We start from the raw sequence: 20,382 nt of genomic DNA on the forward strand, positions 1-20,382 counted from the left end.
ACCTGAATGATTTGTCTTATGAACAATGCTACTATAGACATTTAGGCACAGGTTTCTGGTGAGTGTATGTTTTCATTTCTCATGGTGTTTACCTAGTAGAACCGTCAAGCTGCATAATCATTCTGTCTTTGACACTTTGAAGAACTGATGGACTGTTTTGTAAACCTCCCTCTACTTTAACTCACTCAAATATACCTTCTACCCTCCCATCACAGTGACCCACCCAGAAAGCAAATCTAATATGACATTTACAAAGGCTCATGTTTCTACATGGTCCATAGAGTAAAGTCAAAATACTCAGATAGCATATAAACCCTTAACACTAGATTCCAAACCCTTGTCCTGCCTTTCACAAAAAAAAAAGGTTCCACATCCAGGTTCTGTGAGCCCCAGCCAGCAGAGCTGGACCTCAACAACAGAGCAGAGCTGCATGGTTGTTCTTCCCACTCCTCTTCTTTTTTCTCTCAGCTTTGGGGGTAGGACCAGCCACAGAGTTCCCAGGAGCCAGTACAAAATAAAAATGTGTGGCCATGACTCAACATGATCAGGGATGGCTGAGCGTTGATTCTTCCACAGGCTCTGATAGAGGGCTTGGCAGTTGGATTCCCGCCCACAGGAAAGAATCCAAAGTTGGGCAACTTGTTTTCACCATCGCCACTGGATGCATACACCCTACACAGTGTAGCCACAGGCTGTTTACTTGCATTGAAGCCTCTTAGCGCCAGGGTCAGAATGCAATGTTTCTTTGTAGGAAACTAGAGCACCATCAAACCAATTTGAGACGTGGGAGGCGGGGGGGTAAGGGGGGTGGTGAGGTGGGCGAGGCACCAACAGCACACAGGACTGCTTGCGCCTGAAGGACGCCGAAAGGCCCAATGCTCCTTTCATGAGAGCCTGTTCCTGAGTTCCCTGGAGGCCCTGGCTGAGAATACTGGCATCCTTCCAGTCCTGCTCCTCCGAGACCCCACAACTATCCCCCAAATACCCCACTCCCTGGTATTGCTCTGCAGAGATCTCCAGATATGGGGATCAAGTGTCTGGAAATGTATCACAATGTGTGTCTCAACATCTCTACCCACATCAGCAGGTGGCTGGTAAGTTTCTGTCCACTGCAGCCCCAGGTACATTGTACACCGGTGGATTGTTACTTGTTGCTCAACTCCTGATCTGACACCTGTGACTAGACAAGCATGACCAAAATGGTCATAGTGTCCTGTGTGGGTCACTTGGTCATACCCCAATCAATGGAGGTCCAGAACCCAGAAGCTCTGGGATAGTCAGTGCCACCTGCTATTAAGTTTTATAGTCACCTCCATGTCCCCTTGCTTTAAGGCCCATCAAGGTTTGCCCTCTCTTAGTCTATTTGCACTGCTACAACACAATACCCGAGGTTGGGTAACTTATAGAACAGGAAATTATTTCCCCATAATTCTCGGAAATCAATGGGAAGTTCAAAGTTAAGATGTAGTATCTGTGGAAGATGAATCCTGCAAGCTCAGAAGTAGAGTAGGCATCAACAGTGCACAAAGCCTCTTTCACAGGCTGTAATTCCCCTCACAAGCTACCATACCTCCTCTGGTATGGCAGCTCAGGACCTTCAATACTAGCTCCTTGAAAGTCAGAGATCAGAAGATCACATCTCAACCAATGAGCTTGACACAAGTGTTTGCTTGTAATCTCAGCTATGTGGGGATATACATAGGATTCTGGATTGAGGCAAATATGGGGCAAAATGTTCAAGGCCCTCTCTGAATAATAAATAAAGCAATGCAGAGCTGAGTCCAAACCCCAGTAATACTGAACAACAAAAAAGCCCACAAAAACCAATCAATTCATCAATAAACAATACTGCATTTTGGAGGGACACAGTTAAACCATAACTGCATCAAAGCTTTAACTGTCTTGCAGATTGGGGCTTGGCTCCATCTTACCCATAAACAGAGTATTTGGCCTAGGACTCCTTTGACCACACTATTCACCCCACAGGAGCTGCAGGAGGTAGGAGGGGAGAGGTGCACAGGATGGGGACAGACCAGAGTGTGACCCATGGAGACAGCGGACACTAACAACTCTCAGAAGAGTCCTGCCGTCAGATGCTTGGATTGCAGAAGAGGAAGAGTTCAGATATGGTTCAGTGTATGGACTGATGTCAAATGTGTGTCCAAATGCTCTCCTGAAAACCACGAAATCCAAGCCAAATGTTGTGTCACTGAGTTTCCAATACTAGTGTGTGCATCTTCGACCGAAGGAAGAACTCAAGCACACCCACTGAGAAGGGAGTTTTGTGTGTATGTGAGGAGTCAAACACTGAGACGTCCTGAGGCCAGGACCTGATCATACTCCATTTTCTTTGCTCGCACAGACGGTTATCAAAGATGAATGCAATCATGGAAGAACCCAATGCAAACACCAGGGCCACCCTGGCAGATACTGCTCTCCCTGGCTCTTAGAGACAAGTACTTAAATCATATAGATGGTAAATTAGATGGGCCTAAGTAGACATTCTCCCTCTGCAGACCTTGCAGAAGTGCGGGCAGCCACCACAGGCAGATCAGACCTTACCGAATCTCTCCTTCTACAGGATAGGTGCCAGTCCATCTACCAAAAGGCAGGTGACTCCTACTGGGTTACACTGAAGAATGGATAGCGAGGGGTTCCTCAGAGATGGTGGCTTAGCAAAAGCGTTAGCAGTGCTTTGTCTCTGCAGATGAGAGGCTGGCGGCTATCAAGGGGGTATATATCAAGTGTGTTACTGATGGAGTAAGTGAAGTCCAACGAGTCTCAGAGTGAGTCACACAGTGCTAAAGCCACCAAGCCACCCACTTCAGCTTTAAGCTGTATAGAGTGATTGTCATCTTGCCACATCTCACGGAGTTTTGTTATTAATTTTTCTTTCCTTTCTTTTGAGGTAGAGTACTGTTGTAGATGCCAAATTGGCCTTATATTTTCTGTAGAGCCCAGGCTGTCCTCCAAATCATGATCCTCCTACCTCAGCCTCCCGAGCGCTGGGATCAGAGGCATGTACCACCAAGACTGGCCTTATTATTTCTTTTTTTTTTTTTTTTTTGGGTCCGGTCGTGGGGCCTGAACTCTGGGCCTGGGCGCTGTCCCTCAGGTCTTCAGCTCAAGGCTAGCGCTCTACCACTTGAGCCACAGCGCCACTTCCGGCTTTTTTTTTTTGCTTATGTGGTGCTGAGGAATCGAACCCAGGGCCTTGAGCATGCAAGGCAAGCGCTCTACCACTGAGCCACCTTCCCAGCCCCGCCTTATTATTTCTTTAAGCACAAAGAATCACCATCTTTATCATACTAGTTTAAGGTTCAGTAAATCTGTTGCCTTCATTCAGAATTCTCAGAGTGTGTGGAGCACTCCTGCTTCTAAAATTCTTCTCCTCAGACTTTAGCTAAATTGCTCTACTTTTTGTACTAATGAAACCTCACGCACAAATCAAAACCATGCTCTCTGAGATAATGTCTAAAAACGTGAATAAATTATTATTATTATTATTTTTTTTTTTTTTTTTGTCGGTCATGGGGCTTGAACTCTGGGCTTGGGCGCTGTCCCTCAGCTCTTCAGCTCAAGGCGAGCGCTCTACCACTTGAGCTACAGCGCCACTTCCGGTTTTCTAGTGGTTTATTGGAGATAGGAGTCTCACGGTCTTTCCTGCCCGGGCTGGCTTTGAACCGCGATTCTCAGATCTCAGCCTCCTGAGTAGCTAAGATTACAGGCGTGAGCCACCGGCGCCCGGCTTGTGAATAAATTATTTTAATGAGATAGTACTTAACGCTTGCCCTAGCTCATCATGAAGGAATGGTCTCAAATTGGGCCTTTTCCATTTAACTTTCACCTTCACAAGGTCTGGACCATAGAGCAGCAAGCTAAGATTGGAATTCAGTCCAGCCAGCTACCTCTCTGAACCAAGAATCACAATCTATAACCTCAGGATCTGGTGTTTGTGAGGCAGGTACTCTACCACTTTAGCCATGCCTCCAGTCCTTTTAGCTATTTCTCAACTAGGGTCTTACGTTTTTGCCCAGGGTTTTCTCTGACCAAGATCCTCCACGGTCTTCCTCCTATGATTTGGGGATTTATAGGCAGATCCTTCACACAGGATCTTACTTTTTGCCCTAGCTGGCCCTGAACCATAATTTTTCTAAATCTACCTCCCAAGTATCTGAGATTACAGTTATAAGCCACTGTCCTCTGCCAATGGCAGAATTCTTGTAATGACAAGAATCCTATTTTGTTCTGTAATGTCAGTATTTTCCAAGTTCCTCGTCTTATTGAACTTAGTTCTATCTCTCTGCTCCTTCTTCCATCTGGCAGACCTTTTCAAAACACATGCTTCCTGTGATAATAGAAGACGTCATCCAAAAGTCCCTTCTAACCCACAGATGAGAAGTTAAAAATTAAATCACTATCAACCATGCATAATGCTTTGTCTTTATTTACTTGTCATGTGAGAACATTGGATTAGGTTTATGCTGTATCTGGAAGCGCATGTGGGTTGATCTGCCCCAAACACCAGCCATGCACAGCCCATGAAAGCAACATGGGGTAGCTTTTGCTGAGAATATCTCCAACAGAAATCCAGTGCCACTGCAGAGCAAATCAAATAGGGACACAGGGCTGGTGCCACTGCTGATGGAGAGCAATGGGCCTTATGTGACAAGGCACTGTACACAGACACACACACCACGATTGCAACAACCGACAATAACAAGGGCAAACATGCGAAAAGGCAAGCATTGATTTGTAATCAAGTGCTTTTCCAAATCGCTTTCTACCCAGGCCGCTCTCTCACACCTACTCCAGGGACAGAGGCAAACAGGGAGGGTTGTTTTATTTTTTAAAAAATGTTTGGTGATCTTCCCTTGGAGTCAACTAGGAAGATAATGCATGTGGAAATTTGTCACACACAGTAAAGCGCTGTAAGGTTTGATATCACCTCATCAGTATATTTTGAAATCTTGAGTGCTTCGCATACACAAACACTACACAAATTACTGCTGAAGGCTCTGCATATTTTTCTTTTAATCTCATGTAAAATGAGGGTCAAGAAAATCCACACACTGAAATATTTCTTTACCTGGCTCATGGTATATGAAAAACAGTGCCTCATTAAAACTGCATGAATTTGTGATCCCATGGAAAGTGGAAAGACCCCAAGCCAAAACAGTGCCCAAGAGAACAGACTTCACGAGCAGCCAGAGGGGTTGTGATGAGAGAAGAAACTGCCTGGAAGACCCTGGGCCAGTTTCATAACAAAGGAGGAAGTGGGTTAGGTGGACACAGGTATACTTCTGGGCAACTTGAAGTTAATTCTGCCCCCAAATTGGGAACGGAGGTAGATATCTTTGAAGGCCACCATTTCTTCCAAATTATTAGCTGAAGTTGGGCATGGTGGCACAAGCCTGTAATCCCAGCTGATACAGGCCAGCCTAGGGAGAGGTAGCAGTGATACCCTATCTCTAAAACAAAATAAAAACACAGTGTTAAGGAAGGGATCGTATTGAGAGAGAGGAGGAAGAATGATGAATGGGGTGACATTGATCAAGATGTATTGTACTTATAAATTGACGTGCTGAATGATAACCCCTTTGTACAACTACTTAAAGAAAATGAAAATGTAACATAAAAAGTACTATGTCTGTGGGCATAGCTTGAATGGTAGAGAGCTTGCCTAACATATGCAAGGCCATAGGTTCATTTCCCATCTCTGCAAAAAAGTTATTAGTTGATTTTTGAGCCAGCAATGATATGTAATTTAATGAAAAGATAATGAGTTTTCTTTAAAAAAAAAAACCAGACAACCGTAATGTCAGGCTGTCTTGTGCCCATTTGTTTTATTTCTGTGTGCTCTGACAATCTGTACAATACAATGAGGTGGCACCCTGGAGAAAGATTTGCTGGATTAAAATCCTGGATTTGGGTTAGGTGCTGAGGCTCATGATTGTAATCCAATCTGTTTAGAAGGAAGGGATCATGATTGGAGGCCAGCCTCAGAAAATAATTAGCAAGAATCATGGCAACCACTAAGCTGAGCAAGCTGGAACACATCTCCCATTCCTGCAATGCAGCAGACATACATAGAAGGATTTCCATCCAGGTTGACCCAGGCAAAAATGCAAGATCCAAATGAAAAATTCAGCACAAACAAGTGTGTGGGACATGGCCCAAATGCCTAGCAGGCACCAGGCCCTGAGTTCAAACCTTAGTATCACAGTCAGGCAAATCAACCAACCAACCAATCAATCAATCAATCAATCCTGCCTCTGCCACTAGCTTGGCCAAGCAACAGGTTTTTAATGAATTTATAGCTCCATATCCTTATTCCTTGGGGAGAAGTGAGTCAAGTTTTGCGAGCAGGCCTGCCCGCCTGGGCTTTGGTGAGCATTCTGCTCTGTTCCTTTGAGGTCTGATAGCCAGTTCAGTTCCTAAAAATCCCCGGGAGAAGAGAGAATGAAAATCACCTCTCAGTCTGTTGGGGTCTCACAGTATTACGTGTGTATTTTGTTTTCTTCTGTTTATATTTATGTTTGTATGTGTGTATGAATATATTTATCATGCCAGACTTGGAGCTTGAACTCAGGGCTTGGGCTCTGTCCTGAGCTTTGTGAGCTGGCATTCTACCACTTGAGTCACAGCACCATTTTCACTTTTTAAAAAAAAAATGTTGGTAGTTACTTGCAGATGAGTCACTTCAAACCCCAGCCCTCAGATCTCATCCTCCCTGAGTAGCTGGGATTACAGGTGTGATCTTAGCCTCCCTGAGTAGCTAGGATTACAGGTGTGATCTCATCCTCCCTGAGTAGCTGGGATTACAGGTGTGATCTTAGCCTCCCTGAGTAGCTGGGATTACAGGTGTGATCTTAGCCTCCCTGAGTAGCTAGGATTACAGGTGTGATCTCAGCCTCCCTGAGTAGCTAGGATTACAGGTGTGATCTCATCCTCCCTGAGTAGCTAGGATTACAGGTGTGATCTCATCCTCCCTGAGTAGCTGGGATTACAGGTGTGATCTCATCCTCCCTGAGTAGCTGGGATTACAGGTGTGATCTCATCCTCCCTGAGTAGCTAGGATTACAGGTGTGATCTCATCCTCCCTGAGTAGCTAGGATTACAGGTGTGATCTTAGCCTCCCTGAGTAGCTAGGATTACAGGTGTGATCTCATCTTCCCTGAGTAGCTAGGATTACAGGTGTGATCTTAGCCTCCCTGAGTAGCTAGGATTACAGGTGTGATCTCATCCTCCCTGAGTAGCTAGGATTACAGGTATGAGCCTCTAAGAGCCAAGCTGCTTCGGACACTCAGCCTCTGCCAAGGAACAACGAAACTGCCCTTAATGTCCGTTTCCAGAGCAAGTGAAAACAGATGTTTCTGCAAAGTAAGAAAACCCAAGGACACTGGTTCCCATAAGGCTTGACAAGTGGCCTTTCCCCGTAGCCAATTGCTGGTCTCGGATGGAATCTGCCTGGGCTTGGGGAAGACCTGGGAAGGGAGGTTGTGGGGTGAGGGGGGGTACCCCAGACCTGATGCCTCTTCTCTGACCACCCCCCCCCCAATTTACAAACATGCCAACCTTCTATGAAGTCCGAGGCGGTGTACGCTCGCTGATTCGGGGCGCTCTCCGCAGGGTTGTTCAGACTCTCCAGGGCCGACTCGATGGCTTCCACCAGCTCGTCCCGCTTGTCCTTCCTCACGGGCTTCTCCTCGGGGTGGCGGGTCAGGCCGGTCTCCAGCTGGTACACCTTCTGCAGGGTGAAGCTCTCGAAAGGCACGGCGGCGTACTCGGTGGCCAGCTTCACCCCGGTCTGCACCTCCGCTTTGCTCACCTGGGCGCGCAGGAAGGCCAGCAGGTCGGCCTGGGCTGGGGGTGCGGGAGGGCCCGGGGCGGGGTGCAGGCCTGCGGCCTCGCTGGCCTGCTCCTGGCCGGTGCGGAGCTGCGCGCTGCGGGCCTGGAGCTCGTCCTTGAGCTGGGCGATCTGTCTCTTGAGGCTGCTGACGTAGTTGCGGTGCTGCTCCTCGCGCTCCTGCAGCACGGCCTGGTAGCTTTCTTTGCCCGTGGGGCCATTGGCCCGGGGGAGCCCCAAGGCCTGCTCCTCGTCACCTTTCGGGGTGCATGCCAACATGTAGAGGACCGAAACGGTGCAGCAGAGCAGCACCAGGAGCACGGCCACGCGAGAGATCCAGCCCAGCAGCCCGCGGCGGACCATGGTCACTCAGGGGAGGGCCATGCGTCCAGACCACGTGGCATCGCGGCCCCCCACCCCGGCAAGGGCTCCCCCGTCTAGACCACCGGCAGCGTGCTCCTTCCGTCCATTTCCACCTACACAGGGGCCTGAGCCTTGGCGCTGATCGCCGCGGGAGACAGCGGCTCCGCTCCCACTGGAGCGTCTTCCAGGAGGAAGCAACGCGTCGGGTGGAGGCTCCGACTTCTCCCGTTCATCCGCATCGTAGTCCGCTCCCCCTCAAAAGGCTGCAGGACCTGGGGAGACAGAGATGAAGAAGATAGCACCCCAAGACAATGGGGAGTCGACACCCCCCGCCACCCCCACCCCTGAGGTCTATGCAGGGTGCTCAGAGAGGATATGAAATATTGGTAACCTGTCTGTCCATCGGAACACAAACGTGTATCTGTGCAGAGCAAGGGAGGGAGGAAATGTAGGCGAATGCAAATGATAATTCTTTCTGGGTGGAAGGATAGTAAGTGATCATTCCCCTCTCCTGTGTGTATGTGTGCATGCACATGTATGTGTGTGCGTGTTATAAATTCTCTACCACCACACACACATTTTAATCTTAAAAGAAAAGCAAAATGTTTATGACTTTGAAATTGCAGGCCTTGGACTTCTGAACAACTAGGATTACAGGCGTGAGCCACTGGACCCCATTTTAATTATTCTTTATGTAGTCTTCATCTAGCCTAGAAATCCTAGATTCTGACCTCATTTCCAGGAGTTCTGTCCTGGTGGCTGATAGGAAGGGGAATCTAGCCAAGTCAATTAGTATCTCTAGGCTCCTTAGAGGACAGAGGTTCGGCTATCATACACTCTGTTCTAAGATGGGTGGTGATGGTCCTGAGCTCACAGGCTTAATCTGAACATTCTATTTCCACACATGGGCATTTTCTCCTCCATCACACTGGAGGTGGGGAGATGTGCCTATTACCCAAACCACTCCAGCTCCAAAATAATTCCTTGCTCCATTTCTCTTAAAAATCCCGCATACAACATTTTCTCTCTAATATTCCTCTAGTATTTTCCTGGGCCTGAGGACTCCCTCTACTATAATTTAGAACAATACACAGTTATTAGAGCTAAGTTTAAAGTGCATGTTTAGTGCTGGAAGCCTCATCTGTCTGATGAAAATCTTGGGATTTGTATAATTACTATAATTCTGTGATTAAAAACATCTCAGCTTTGGTAGCTAGGCACCTTGCTGTTTTTAATGAAATCTATCAGATGAACTCATTATATACAAGTATTAAATTACTAGTGAAGACATGTTATCAAGTTATTCTGCCATTTGAAAGATTTCTGCTTTAAATAGGTTGTCATTAAAGACAAAATAAGGCAATAAAATAAGGTGGAACATTCAGGCACAATTTGTTATGCGGTAGAAACTTAAAATATGCAAACTAGCTCACAGATTTTTAATGGGATTATTGTTGTATTTGCATAACAGATTGAAGTCATGTTGGTTAACTAAAGCAATGCATTCAGACTATGGTTGAAGAAAATTGAAATGATAGAATATCATTTTGTTCTGTTCCATAGGTCTGTCTGTTACTCTGGCTTTCAAAGTTCACTAGATAAATGTCAAGGTGACTTGGTATTGATTCAACTCTTAAGGAGGAAAGGAGGGAAAAACAGATATTTGAGGGAGAATGGACTTTTCCAAAGAAGCAACAAACAGCCAAGAATTGCTGTCAATGAGGGAGCGCTGAATTCTTCCTTTTAGATATTGGAAGGAGAACATTGTAAGTCAGACACAAGCTCTGCATCCTTTAGCAGACATAGCATTTACAACAATGTGATCTACAATCACAATAGTAGCTGGTTTTAGTGTTTCTGTAAAGATAATGGAGGATAATATACTGTAGAGACTAGAGCCTAGAAACTAGACCTACAGAAAATTTGAGCCTTTTATTTGACATCCCAGAATACCATTCTTATTTTTAATCTTTAAAAAATATTATCTTTAGGCAGTTGTACAAATGGTTTGTATTCAACTTGTCACTTTGTGAGTACAATGCATCTTCCATCAATCATTCTCTACCTTCTCTACCAACCCCACCCTTCCCCTCAATTTTACCTAGTTTCATTTTCACCTCTATATACTGAATATTATGACTACATCATTCATTCTCTCCATTTATCTCCCCTTCCTCCTTCTTGACCCCACTTTTCCAGAATGTCATTCTTGAGAGTAGATGTCATTTCCCTAGCTGTCACTTTTAGGAAAGATACTTCGTGGAGATACAAATGGACTGATGGTCAGCTGAGCTGCAGGGGCACTGTACAAGCTCCCTGCCTAAACTCGGGAGTTGCAGAAATGACCAGGCATTTGTAAACTGTTTCCTGATTTGCTCATAAAGAGCAGCAGCATGTAATTACCAAACAATACTAACCACAAGTTAGAGATGACAGTGAAAACACCGCGTTATGAGATCACAGTGGCACTGTGTGACTATTTTTAACCCTTAGAAAAGGAATTTGGATTTTCAGACTAGCTCAGTCTCTTGGGGAGTTAGAAGGAACAGAGAGGGGATGGTGAGGAAGAGGGTGCCCTTGTCAAGAATATATTCAAGGAAGACAAGAGATGCCGATTTATTTTCTCATTGTTGAGTATCTTTGTGTTGATCAGGCCTCCGTCCACTTGGATTTTTAAGCATTCATCTCTACCAACTGCGTTGCCCAACATCTTCCTATCCCTGGCCAACCCCTAAAGAGGGGTGTCATACACCACATCTGGACACTCGAGCTATTGATTGGGCTAAAGAAGACTCACAGCATCGTGGACTTGCTGCCATTTTTATGATCTTAGGACCACTTACAGAATGGACAACAGACATCTCTGAAGCCCTTTTATGAAGGCAAACTGTGGCTGCAAAGCCACACTCTCTAGTACTCATCTGTGTCTGAGCCACTGCACAGGACCAAGAACTCTCCTACTAGAAAAGAGTCCTCAGTACAATGCAGCTCCATCCACCTCAGGTCAGCATAATCCTTTTTAGCAGTACTGGAGATCAAACCCAGGGCTGTGTGCTTGCTAGGCAAGACACATCTCCGGGCTTTCCTCAGAGGCTTTTCACAGCTATAAAGGAATGCTGGAGGAATTTATAGTCTTCTTGAAACTTTAAGGCTGGGGATCTGAAGGACAGAGTTGGCCCACGCTAAAGGGGCTGGCAAATGGAGTGGGTATCTAAAGATCCCAAGTAGAAGTGGAGCAACATTCTTGACACCTTAGCCAGATCAGGAGACATCCAGAACATCATGGATGTTGCAACAATGGATGTGAGTCAGAGTCCACAGCCCACTGCTCTGGGGATTCTTTGCACCCTTCTATCTAACACATAGGCTTCAAGTTCCTACCATGGTCAGTGTACTTGCCTAAGAAGTCATAGGAAAGAAGTCATAGAAAAAGTCATAGGGAAAAGAAGTTATGGGAAAAGTCAACCAAGCACAGATTCCAACCTTAGTGAGCTCAGGGGCCTGCAACTTAAATCATTTGAGATGTCATTCAAAACAGATAGGAAGTATTCACACCATGTTCCCACCTACCACTGTATGGGAAAGACATAAGAAATAGATCATTGAATAAAATTAACTTCAGACAAATTATACAAGTCATCAGTATTTGTCAGGATTCTCAAGTGGCCACAGAAACTGTCTCTCATTATTTTCAAGTAGAAGTGATCAGAAAACAAGACAAGTCTAAGTTCGATCCAGAACCTATAACTCCACTCTGGTATTGTCAGTGGATACTGAGGTTTCTACAACTAGGCAAGTGCTGTTTGGAAGGCTGTAAATGTTTTACTCTGTAGATCCCAGTAAGCCCACTGGGTCCGTCATAAGAGCTGGGTACTATGACAGAGAACTTTCCAGGATATGTCTGCTCATGTCCACAAGAGGTACATAAATCATGGCAGACTTCAGGTTGAGCCCCATGGATGAAAGCTGTCAAGTCAGTGGTAGGCAGAAGGGATGGCAGACGGGGCCAGGGAACATGGCACATTACAACGACGGGCCTTGTGAGTGATAAAGGAAACTAGTCAAGGAACAGCAATAAATTCTACAAGACATCTCCACCCTGTGTTCAGGCACAGCCAAGAGATGGAGGAAAGAAATGAGCAGTGTCTTCTGCTTCAGGAAGTGGTAGACCAGAGCCTCAGTAGCGCCGTGCAGGTCAGCTCCACTCTGGCTTATACAGTGAGCTCTTTGATGGCCTTCCAGGGGAAGGATTAGCAAGCAGACTTTCAGTGAAAGGGTTCAATGTCTTTATAGAACATGTGGGTCCATATGCCATCCTGGGTGGGTGCACTGCAAGGATTTTATTCACTTTTCAAATACTCTCCCAAATAGGTATAAAACGAGCACTGTAAACTGCATTGGCATGTTACGGCTTCATTTAGAATCCCCAAATCCCCATCCAACTCAGCCTCTCAGTTTAATTCCTATAGGCAGAGCTTCCAGGATGGCCCCCAACAATTAGCTTCTTGGTGCTCATACCACTGTATGCCTGCTCTACCTGTCCCAGGGGCTTGATGTGAGTCTATGGAAGAAGAGGTGGGATAAAAGAAGGTGAGAATATGGAATACAAGACTGCAGCTTTTGTCTTAGGAGTCCTCTATCTTGCTCAGCAAGCTGCCATATTGTGAGTACGAGGGAGAAGCCCATATTGAGAGTAATGGGAGCCTCTAGCCAACAGCCAGATAGAAACTGAGACCATGCATCACCTTGGAGAGAGACTTGTCTGGTTTATCACTCCTTCAATGCTGCGGGGGCCACCCAGTGCCACAAAGTACAGGCAGACTTAAAATCTAGGCTTCCTCTACCTTTCCCATTGCTTGTAATTACAACCACTTAGTGAGCATTTGCTCTAGGCCAGACATCAGACTAAGTGTGTTATGAACATTATCTCATTTAATCCTCAAAACAATCCTATGAGCTCAGTCTTATTATCCCCACTCAAGGAAATGGAAACTTAAGAGTGATGTGACCTGCCCAAGGTACACAGCTGGCAAGAAGCCAAGCTAACTCCCAACCCAACTCTGGCTGACTGTAAGTTGCCCTGTCAGCCATCGGCAACACCACGCGACATCCTTGATAATCTGAACTGCTTTGCTTCACCCATCGTATGCGAATGTACTGGTTCCTAAACTCAAGGTGTGCTTTTTGTTCATGAGCAATCCCAGTACCTCTACTGTCACTTGAAGCTTTGTTTGTCTAGCAATCTGGGTTCTTTTTTGCATCTCCATGTAGCCATGTTTTGCATGTTCACATCTCGCATGGCTGTGCACACTCACATTCCCCGGATAAAGGATTCCTATGTCAGCTGTGAGACTGGCTTTGGCTCTATACTTGGAGCCAGGACAGAATGTCCCTACAACAACTTCGTGTTTCCAAGCAGAGCAGCTTTAAGATATCTCAATTGAAAAGCCCCCTGGCAAGGGCATTTTTAATCAACTGAGGATGATCTCTGAATGGAGAAAAGGATTAACATCTCTAGCTGTCTAGATGTTCAGTTGATACAATGCCTTGAGCCATTAGGAGATTTTTGTTTTGTTTTGTTTTTTTCCTGCCAAGTACTGAATTCCCTTCTTTCTTCTACTAGACCATGGAATAGATAGATTCCCATAGCAATAGCCATGCGGTGTGTCTGCTTCACATCCTCCAGGACAGCCAAAGCTAGCAAGTGCTCAATGGTGACTCAGGAAAGGAGCATCTGTGGGGGGTGAAGTCAGGTCCTAAGGTCACTCTACATCCTGCTTCCAGAGAAATGCAGACTGTTTATTATCACGGAGGGGGCTAATGAAAAAGTGAATAGTGCTCTGCTCTGCAGCCAACTACCTCCCTGCTAAGCAATAAGCGCAGGGCACAGAGGGCGAGCAGAGTTGCTGAGTGGTGAATCTCAGCAACAAGGTCAGGTCAGATGTGTGCTAGAAGGTGCGGGTGGCACCCAGTGAAATGGGCTCATGGTCATCTATGGTGCAAGGCAGCCTAGAGAGAAGGAAAACAGCCTCCTAAAAGATAAGCCATGGGCCTTGCCATCAGCTAGGAGGGAGAGAAATAATAGGTACCAGAGACCTGAGACCGCCCGAGCAACACAATCTAGAGAGGCCAGTCCATGACTACATGGAGGCAAAGGGGCTTACTCATCCCAGGAAGTGACCTGGGACCTGTCTGGGTAGCCCTAGGGGGCTCAAGAGTTCTTTTGGAGACTAAGTGGTCGGGCCTCCTGCATTACTTGTGATGTCACCTCAACCCCATGATGATCTTCATGGTGAGCCATCCATCCCTATTCTCCAAGGCCCAGAAATGGGTTCAAGAGGGCTGGTGACTCACAGCAACAGTGTGATCTGGCATGTCTCCCAAAGGTCTGGCTGGTAAAGGAACAGTTCCTAGGCTGTAACTGTTGGAAGATGGTGGAACCTTTATGAAGTAGAGCCAAGTAGAAGGCGTTCAGGTCACTGGGGGGGAGAGGGGAGAATGGCCCCACTGGAACAGTGGGATCCTGGTTCCCTTTCCCCTTCTCTTTTGCATCCAGGTCATGAATTGTGAATGGTTTTGCCACATCACATACTTCCACCGTGAGGTATTGTCTCACCACAGGCCCAAAGCCACAAGGTCAGTAGTTCATGGACCTTCCAAACATTTTCCCTTTGCAAACGGATGATCTCAGGTGTTTATTACAATAACAGGAAGCTGACTAACGCGCATGCCCACAGAGCCACAGGGCTCCCAAATCCTAAATCGCCACCATGGTGACCTTCTTCAGCCAGCTGTGCACTTTAGAGAGTAAACAGAACCACACATGTACACAGAATCAGGAATCAGCTGGCTGGGTAGCCTGGGTCCTGTGAGACAGAGGAAACTGAATAGCTGATTCTCACTCCCAGAGCACGGACAAATGGGGCCATCCAAACCAAAGGAGTTCACACTTCTCTCTGGGGTGGATGTGGACTGGCTTTCCTGGCTGAATGCGGTAACAGAGGCTAAGAATGAAATGGCCATATTGAGTCTAGACAAAACAGACTGCCTAACTACTCTCAGTCCTCCTCTTCCTTCCCTACCTACAAGGCAGACATCAGCCCAGAAATGAGGGGCTTTCTTTTAGAAAGTACTGTTTATCTAACAGGACTACAGACAGTGCACACTGTGCAGAATTATTTTAGAAACCCCACCAAGTTAGATCAACAAAGCCTTTTCTTTTTGTGTATTCCAGTACGGAAACAGAACAAAAAAAAATCTTTAGAAGAATGTAACAAGGGGACTTTAATAATAGATGTGTATGCAGTGCATTGTGATTTTTGATGAAGAACATTGAATACTCTGTACGGAATGGGCTAGAAGCCCAACACACCTAGCCTATCCGTGGGCTCTCCTCTTGACATTCTTTACCCTTGCTTCATTTTCTCACACCTCACACTTACTGGTAATCCACACAAGTTCAACCATCTCTGCTGGGAGGCGAACTGGCTATTAAGGAATTAGTTTAAAACACTTCCAGATGTTATATCTACAAAGACTATTGGGCAGTGGTGGCTCAGACCTGTAAATCCGAGCTACTTGAGAAGTTGAGATTGGGAGGAAGCTGGGCACAAAAGTTGGAGCCTGTTATCCCCAACTATGATGACCCAACTTAAAAGGAGGCATGTGCCCAGGTAAGAATATCCAGCACAAAAAATGACCACATGCCTGTATTAACAGTCAGAGCACCTACCTAGCAAGCCAAGGGCTGAGTTCAAATTTTGGTATCACCAAAGAGAGAAGAAGAGAGTGTTACCTACAGTAGCTCTCCTATTTGTACACATAGAGATGACACCGAATGCTTATTTAATTCAAGTTTGTTTTGCAGTGTAGTACTACTTACAGTCCCCTCTGGCCCACCTTACAACGCCTCATGCTTTCTGTCAACTTCCCCTTCTTAGCTACAACCCAATCTAGCTGCATCGTCCTGTCACTACTGTTACCATGAGCATTTCGCAGATCAGAACACTGAGAAGGAGGGCGGTTGACTTCCCAAGTAACCCAGCAACGAGATGGCAAAACTGGGTTTCCAGTGCAGGCCGGGTGTCCTGTGGCCTGTGCCCTTCATCACTGTGCCACATTTTCTAATGTTCTTTCACAGAGCTGAGCATGGTAAAGGGAAGATGTAGACACATGAGGGCTAACCTGGAAATGCAAGCTGCCCATTCAAGGAATCATGAGAGGGCAACAGGGAGACCTAGGAGAGGGCTCATAGCCCAGGGTCCTTATATCAAGACAGGGTGTTTAACCTTCAGTCCACAGAATCTAAGCTTTAAAACAAGACAGTCTACCTGGCAACAATGGAATTCTATCCTGTGGCTTACATCTGTTAATCCTGGCTACTCAGGACCTGGCTGAGCTCTGAGGGTCTCAGTCTTAAGCCAGCCAGGGCAAGAGAGTCTGTGAGACTTATCTCCAATTAACCAGCCAAAATGCAAAGTGAAAGGGTGGCTCCAGTGTTAGAACACTAGCCTTGAGAAAAAAAAAAAAGCTAAGGGATGGTGCATAGGCCCTGAGTTCAAGCTCCAATTCTTATGTTGAGGAAATCAGACAACTGGTGAATCACTCAGTGATCTGTCAGTGCTTAGAACTAAGCTACTTTTCGGAAGTGGCACTGTGGCTCAAGCAATAGAGTGCTTGCCTTGAGCTGAAGAGCTGAGGAACAGTGCCCAAGCCCAGAGTTCAAGCCCCACAACCGACCAAAAAAAAAAAAGAACTAAGCCACTTTTCAATTAGTGTGAGTCAAAATAAGGATTAAATCACACACACACACACACACACACACACACACACACACACACACACACACACACTAACACCAGATTTGAGTTACTATAGTCTTTTGGATTTGAATCTAGGCCACAACAAAGACAGAGGAGAAGGCTACAGGATATAATCTCTCTGCTAAAACCAGTGTTTAGCTCACCTGGTTCAAAAAATGGAGCTGCCTTTGGAATAACACACCAGCCAGGCTGACTTGACTTGGCACTGCCCAAATGAATGGCAGGTAGAAGGGCAGACTCTGGCAGGAAAACTGTTTTCATTCTTCAAATTATCTGGCGGGTCAAGTTCTTGTTCTACCCATTCTGACTTGATAAGACTTCTCTTGTCAGCCTCGCATTCTTCCAAGGTCTGCTTATCTTGTATTTCCTCTTATTCTAGTGGTGTAGTTCAGGGTTGAGAGCTGGGGTCAGGCCATCTGAGTCCAGCATTGTTTGATCCTTTTCAGTCTTTTGCTTCCCAAACAAATAAGAGCCTACCCTAGAAAGCCTTGTGTTGAGGAAATGAGATACTACTGGTGAATCACTCAGGGGTTTCTCAATGCTCAGGATGAAGTTACTTCTCAAGCAGTGTGAGCCATCATTTCACTCTCAATCATACCAGAGAGGCAAGCATGGTGCTGATGTCATTTTGTGATAAGACAAACCAGCCACTGCCCTAAGCCATTCTGATGGTTGGTGTTTACAGGAAGTGACAGAACTGGTAAAAAGCACAAGGAGAACTGGAACCCCAAACTCTGCAGGCCTCTTGTATTCTGTCTACATTGCACTCCCAACATTTAAAGGAAGAGTACAGAGGGGCCTCCATACCTGCCGGTGCTCTGCTTGGGAGTCAACCAATGACAGAATTTGTTATGGAAAAAGTGGTGTCTGCACTGAACAATTACTTTCTGCTCATCTTTATTTCCTGAACAAGATGATGTAGCAACCATTTGCACAGCACTTAACATTGTTACTGGTTGTTATAAGTAATCTAGAAATAATTTAAAGTATAACCGAGAATGTGCACATGTCATATGAAAATACTGCTCCATCTTATCTAAGGGGTCTGAGCATCTACGATCCTTTGTCTATCTACTGAGGGGGTGGCCATAACTCCATCATATCCCCCAAATCCTTCCAAGGGAAAGTGGAGGAAAAGGAGAGAAGGAAGGAGCAAGGAGGGGAGGGATGGAACAAAGAAGAGAGGGGAAGAAAGAGGAAGGGAAAAGAGGAGAGAAGAAGAAAGGAGAAAGGAAACCAGGGAATTTGAAACGTTCTTCTCAAACTCCAACTGACTAGTGGAACCAATCTCACTTAGAGTAGTAAGAGATTAAAAGGACAGTGCATAGGAAAGGCTCCACCCAGGATCCAACATGGAGGGGTCACTGGGTCCCAGGATAACCTATATCGTGGGTGCACACATGAGACAAAAGCAGTAAGCACAATTTTCTGTACCAGAGGACTTGTCGGTAAGAGCCTGAGCCCAACACCACTGGACACCGACCTGCGAAGTCATTAGTAAAAGGAGGGCAGGAGGGAATCTCAAGACCTCCTAATACTCTTTCAAGTTACAATTTCCCTGCAGCTCAAAATGACACGATTGATACACCAGAGTCCAACTTTCAGCCTCTGCTACTATTAGATATATTCCTGGGAGATTCAAAACAACTTTTAATAACAATAAAAGATGCTTTCCTAGCCACGCTTCCAGGAGTCTCTGGTGAGAGGAGGAGCTCCTTGGTGCCCTCTTTTGATTGTCTATCATTATTCTGACATATAATGGTCTCAGTTCAAAGCTGCTTAGCACTGGCACACAATGCCTCCCCCTGAAAGGTAAATTAGAATATGTTCCTTCTGATTACACGCGTGGAGCTACATCTGTTGCTGAAATTACCATAACCGCATTACCATAATCTCCAAGGAACAGAGTAACGAAGAGTTCTACCCCATACTTCAGTGATCTACTTTGCCATGAGCAATTGTGGAAGATGACTCGGCAGCCGCACATGCGCACTGCACACCACCAACTTTACCGTAAGTGTGGTGGATGACACTCAGCTAGGAGCACCACAGTCCCATGCCATAACTTCCTTGAGATTAGCTTGCATTATAACTGAAAGGCATTTTGTCCAGCTAATCATCAAATATGAATTACTGTGGAACAGATGGTGTCAACTACCATAGAGACTAGTGTGTATAGGGAAGGGCTGGCCAGGTCTCCATCCTCACAGGGTGATGGGAATTTGGAGGAGTAAGGCCTAAAACCAACTATGATATCAGGAGAATGCCATCCATCATCACTGACATAAACAACATGTAGTTTATGAACACTGAATGTTGTAGTCCAGATTGTTTTTGGCTAAAGGAATCAAAGACATTTCTAACTGGGCTTTCCAAGGCGTACATTATTAATTAGGATGAGATACAGACATTTGGAAGAATACCTAAATGATCATAGACATGAAATACGCAGCAGATCTAGCTATTTTTCCACTAATCCCACTCCCTATTCCACTGTTAAAGATGCATAGTGTTTAACAACAACAAAAGAGAGACAACTCTAAACACATCAATTTATTAACTAAGCCTAATTTCTTTTCCAACTCATTTTTCCTAGCCTGTTTTTTAGCTTTTAGCCTTTTCATGAAACCCCAAACATACCTTAACAGAGTTATTGTTATTTATTTATTTTTAGTATTAGTTACCCCGTACAAAACAATTTTTTAAACCAAACATGGTTAATTAATTAATTAATTTCTATGTGCCAGTTTTGTAAAGGCTTGAACTCAGAGCCTGGGCACTGTCCCTTAGCTCTTTTAAGACTGGTGCTCTATCACTTGAATCACAGCTCCCCTTCTAGCTTTTTGGTGGTTAATTGAGGATAAAAGTCTCATAGACTTTCCTGGCCAGGCTGGCTTTAAACCATGATCCCCAGATCTTAGCCTCTTGAATAGCTAGGATCATGGGCACCACCAGCATCTGACTATCTTACGGTAGATATAACCGCAATTATCCCCTGTGGTGTATCTACAGAGGATTCAGCATTTAGTGGCCATTGCTTTATCTCTATATAGAGCTTATAATGACAGAATGTTTAGAAGGAATTTTCTTAGTTGTGTAGGGACTATGGGTGCTTGCCAAAGCTCCATACTTATTTATTTCCAAGTCTCTGCTCAGTGCTATGATCGACATAAATGAAAGTATAACAAATCATACTTTTCGTCAACCCACCCCCAGTTTAGGAATCAGACAAAAGAGGCCAAAATTCCAAGAAGCCATCCTCATTGTGACACTTGTGACCCAGTGTCAAACTCTGAAGAGCAAATCTACAAACAGTGCAAAACACAAACTGACCACTTCTTCAGCCTC

The 20,382-nt window shown here is 45.5% G+C and overlaps 1 protein-coding gene across 5 annotated transcripts in view; it reads right to left on the reverse strand.

Annotated features, from left to right (window-relative positions):
• Positions 1–20,382, reverse strand: part of Csgalnact1 (chondroitin sulfate N-acetylgalactosaminyltransferase 1) — a 204,184-nt gene that overhangs the window by 51,531 nt on the left and 132,271 nt on the right. For all 5 annotated transcript variants that reach the window (XM_070016566.1, XM_070016564.1, XM_070016565.1 and 2 more), the window contains exon 3: positions 7,579–8,484. In XM_070016566.1, the coding sequence (XP_069872667.1) occupies positions 7,579–8,212 (634 nt within the window). In that variant the 5' untranslated portion in view covers positions 8,213–8,484. The remainder of the gene's footprint in view (positions 1–7,578; positions 8,485–20,382) is intronic.

The sequence above is a fragment of the Dipodomys merriami genome, unplaced genomic scaffold (assembly GCF_024711535.1).
Source record: "Dipodomys merriami isolate MVZ:Mamm:240054 unplaced genomic scaffold, mDipMer1.0.p SCAF_12, whole genome shotgun sequence".
Lineage (NCBI taxonomy): Eukaryota > Metazoa > Chordata > Mammalia > Rodentia > Heteromyidae > Dipodomys > Dipodomys merriami.